This window comes from Centruroides sculpturatus, unplaced genomic scaffold (assembly GCF_000671375.1).
Source record: "Centruroides sculpturatus isolate CEXI.00-Female unplaced genomic scaffold, Cexi_2.0 scaffold234, whole genome shotgun sequence".
NCBI classification, from domain to species: Eukaryota; Metazoa; Arthropoda; class Arachnida; order Scorpiones; family Buthidae; genus Centruroides; species Centruroides sculpturatus.
Genome location: NW_019384411.1, coordinates 537,622 through 541,653, shown reverse-complemented (window position 1 = coordinate 541,653; position 4,032 = coordinate 537,622). Strand labels below are relative to the sequence as shown.

The 4,032-nt window shown below is 34.2% G+C and overlaps 1 protein-coding gene across 1 annotated transcript; it reads left to right on the top strand.

Moving 5' to 3' along the window:
• Positions 1–213: 213 nt before the first annotated feature.
• On the top strand, positions 214–1,447 carry LOC111619006 (U24-ctenitoxin-Pn1a-like). The gene is made up of 5 exons (XM_023360637.1): positions 214–280; positions 350–398; positions 644–701; positions 957–1,175; positions 1,246–1,447. The coding sequence occupies exons 2-5, from the start codon at positions 375–377 to the stop codon at positions 1,380–1,382; spliced, it is 438 nt and encodes a 145-aa protein (XP_023216405.1). The 5' UTR covers positions 214–280; positions 350–374; the 3' UTR covers positions 1,383–1,447.
• The last annotated feature ends 2,585 nt before the right edge of the window (positions 1,448–4,032 follow it).

Here is a 4,032-nt window from a genome sequence, read left to right as displayed (position 1 = left end):
GTCATTTTTTGCCGGAATCATATTTTCTTTCTGTATGACAGTCGGGAGAGTAAAAATTAAAATAAAACTGCAAAATCGTGCTTTTTTTCAATTTAGTCATAATAAATGAATTTATATTTATCTTTATTTATTATCGCATTCAAGGATATATAAGTGAACACGAACACATGCGCAATTATCTAGACCCGATAATTCCTCGATAACGAGTATTCTATATAAAACGTAGATAAACGTGGTTATATAGACATACAGTATAACAAGATAATATTATTTGTTAATTGTGAGTATTTTACCAGTAAAATCAATAAAATTTTATTTGAAATTTTTAAACTTTTGAAACATTTTTCAGTGAAATTTTGCGTATCGATTCTACAATGAAATTTCTGACAATTATTTTCGTAAGTTTTATAGTGATCAAATTTTATAGTGTGGTCCAAAAGTCTGTTAACCGGGCGAATCGCTGGAAGAAATTATAATTTAATAATCTGTTGGGGTTACATTAGCTTCCGAAGAATAATAATCGTTTCATTTTGAATAAGACAATAATTTAATTTTTCAATAGTCTAATGGACTTTTGGGTCATCTACGTATACTTTATACTAAATTTATAAGTTAAAATATATAGTTTATTTGTGTTTGACAGTTTATTTTGTTTACTGTTGCACTTACCGTTGCCGACGAAGAACCCGAAGAACCCGAAGGTAAGTGTATACATTTAATTTACGTGAACGTAGTTATTTTATAAATTATTTTTACATCGCGTATGAGAAGGGTGGGATTTATAGATAAAGTAAACGAGGTAAGATCGAGGCCTCGCTCCATCGGAACACAGTTTAGCTCCTAGCGCCTAGTTTAGTTTATTCAGTAGAGGATAAAGGACCCGTTGTGCATAACAGGTTTAAATCCGGCTCTTAATATAAATCTATACGATATAATATATAATTATTTTCAATAAGGAATATGTGCCGAAGCACGAAGAAAATCTTCAGCAAACGATGCAAAGGTGAAAATTGTTTACGAATGCGAAGACGACGACACTTTCGTGGGTCTTCAATGTTACCAACATTCGAAATTCTGCGCGTGTTACAGTCGTGACGGTCAAGCAATTTCTTCCGCTTCCACTAAACTAAGAAGATGCGAATGTCTGCGCGAAGCCGACATTCAGATGTCAAAAGGTAAATTGAAACTCGAATATAAATATTTTTTATCGATAATGATGCTTATAAACGATGATATTAATTGTAGAAGGTGAAACGTACGTACCAACCTGCGAGGAAGATGGATCTTATTTTCCGAAACAATGCGATGAAGATAAATGTTGGTGCGTTAATTCGCACGGAGAAAAAATTAGCGAACCTACGACTGGCGATATAGAATGTTAAATGAATATTCTAATTTACACGTTTAATTTTATGGAAGTTTCAATAAATATAATTTAATTTGATTTGATTGAACTGAAATTATTTCTAATGCCTTACAATACTAATGCGAGTAAAATCAATAAGTATTCAGCGATGTAAGGGCTTATACTCTCAGGCTAAATTACTTATTATTTGTTTTTACGAGGCGCATTAACACAACTTTGTAACGATTTCGAGAATCGTCATAAAACTACGCGATTCTCACTCCGGAGACAAAAACCTGTGGAATACACCAGGAGACAAGTTGTCAGATTCACACGATCGACATATCTACCTGGAAACTGTAAACGTTCGCTAACGCTGTGAAATTATGTATCTTTGAGTATCTTGTCGTCATATTCTTTAATAGTGTGGTTGTACCGTAAATTAATCTTTACGACTGAATTATTGAAATTGAACGTCGACGAGCGACTATCCTCCAGTTTTACTTTTGTATTGTAAACAAGAGCTGTACTCGCGTGATAAGTCTAGCGCGCTCATTGGTTAGTTACATCGAGCGACTGGAGACTTTTTGTCTCTCAAAAGTTAAAGCGATTTGAGTCTTCGACGATTGTTTTTCCACTGGCCGAGAAACGGGTTTTTCTGTTACCCGGCGACACGTTTCGCACAAAAATCCAGTGTGTAACGGCCTTAAATGATCTTGAGTCTAGTTGTGTTAATGCGCCTCGTAAAAAATATAATTATCATCATTTTCTATCTTTGAAAATTTAAGATCGTACTTGAAAACTATGTTAATTTCACAGTGATCAATGAAAAGTTTTGAAGAGCCAAATTATCACTGTGACCACTTTAGGATAGTTAACTGACACGAACCTAAGCCTCTGGGGAACCGGGCTCGAATCTGGATGGCGAGAATGCCAAGGATTTTTTCACGAGTGGTTTATCCCAGATATGTCGGCCTTGGTCGGATGGCCCAGCGGTCAAGGTGGCATCCTACCGCTCTGGGGGGGACCCGGGATCGAATCCGGACGGGTCAAGGAATCCGCAGAAAATTTTCGGGGGTGGTCCGTTCGGATATGTCGGGCCCCGTCCCTCACCACCCGGTCGCCCCATTTGTCGGCCTGGCCGAACCCATAATGGGCCTGCTATAAGAAGCCCTCTTAGTGCCCACAGGGCGGAAAGAGTATAAAAGAAGAGATACGTCGGCCAATATTATAGATACGATGGTGGACTTGGCCGAACCCACGATGGCCTGTAAAAGAAGGCCCTCTTAGTTTCTACAGGGTAGAAAGAATTTAATAAAATATAGTAATATATTTATATAGTAATATAGTAGAGGAGAAGGTGGTATTATGGAACCCCAATTACATTTTAATGAATTGTAAACAAGGTATCGTAACTACACCCACATTTTTTTGTGCGAAAAGTACTTGTAACTATTAAACTAAATGTTCGCCAGTGTAACTATAAGTATGGTTTTTGAAGGCTTCCGTACAAAAAGTCAGAAAGTAGGCTTAGAGAAAATCGGGTGGTAATACGAAACCTTACTGTGTGTTTTCAAAAAATGCTTTAATGTAGCCAAAAACAAATAGGAAAGGACAAAGAATGTTAAATAATTACAAAATTATTTACTCCAATGTATTTTATCGCAAAAATGCTTTTATAATGGAAAAATATGACCTCCGTCGACAATATATATTCCAGCAGCTTTTTTTCGATATTCTCGGGAAGAATTGACTTTCTACCTAGTGTCTTTTTCACAAATTGCTCCAGACGAATGTCTGCTTGCAAGGAGAGAGTTCGGAGAAGTCGAGTTCCATATTACCGTAAAAGCACTAATGGGGTCCGTATTTCACGCGTCGCCAACTCGAATTAACTTATGTCGGTCGAGACCAAACTTTAAAAAACATGAACATCGCACAGATTAATATGTACCCCTAAGTCTCTGGAACGGAATGCATGCACCAGTGAACCTACAACTAAACGATTTATATTTTAAAAATAATTAAATTCACTTAGCATTCAAAACTTGCGAATTTTGAAAAAANTCTGATAAAATTGGAGGTAATCCTGAAAGTATTACAATTTTGTTATTGAACTGTAAAGTACAGGATAACTATCACCTTCAACTATTTTTAAATGTTAGTTTAATACTAAATTAATAAGTTGGTTATCAAGTCCACATGTGAATTAAATCCATGAAGAAAATCATACAACTTTAAACATTATTGATTTAGTGATTAATATTTTTTGAAGAAATTGCTTATATAATTTAAAGAATTTGTAGATATTTGAGTAAATTTTTTCACGAATTAAAAAGTACATCAGCGAACTGTCACAAAATAATATAAAATGGTAAAGTTTAAATTCCAACAAAAATATTTTAAAATGTAAATGTCATTATTTTTCTCCCCACTTCAAAGTTGTAGATGTATTGGAAAATAAATTCTTTAGAAGTATTTTATAGCAGCTTATTCAATTTTAATAAATATTTGAGATGAATCTTGCTATATATTTTTCATAATTAACACTCTTAATATATCTTAATAAAATTGAAAACATTAATTGAAACTGTTCCATTAATAATAGAAATGAAAAGACATTTTGCATTCTAAAAGTCATTTATTTTTATAAAATAACTACACATTTAATGTGTGTGTGTGTGTATATA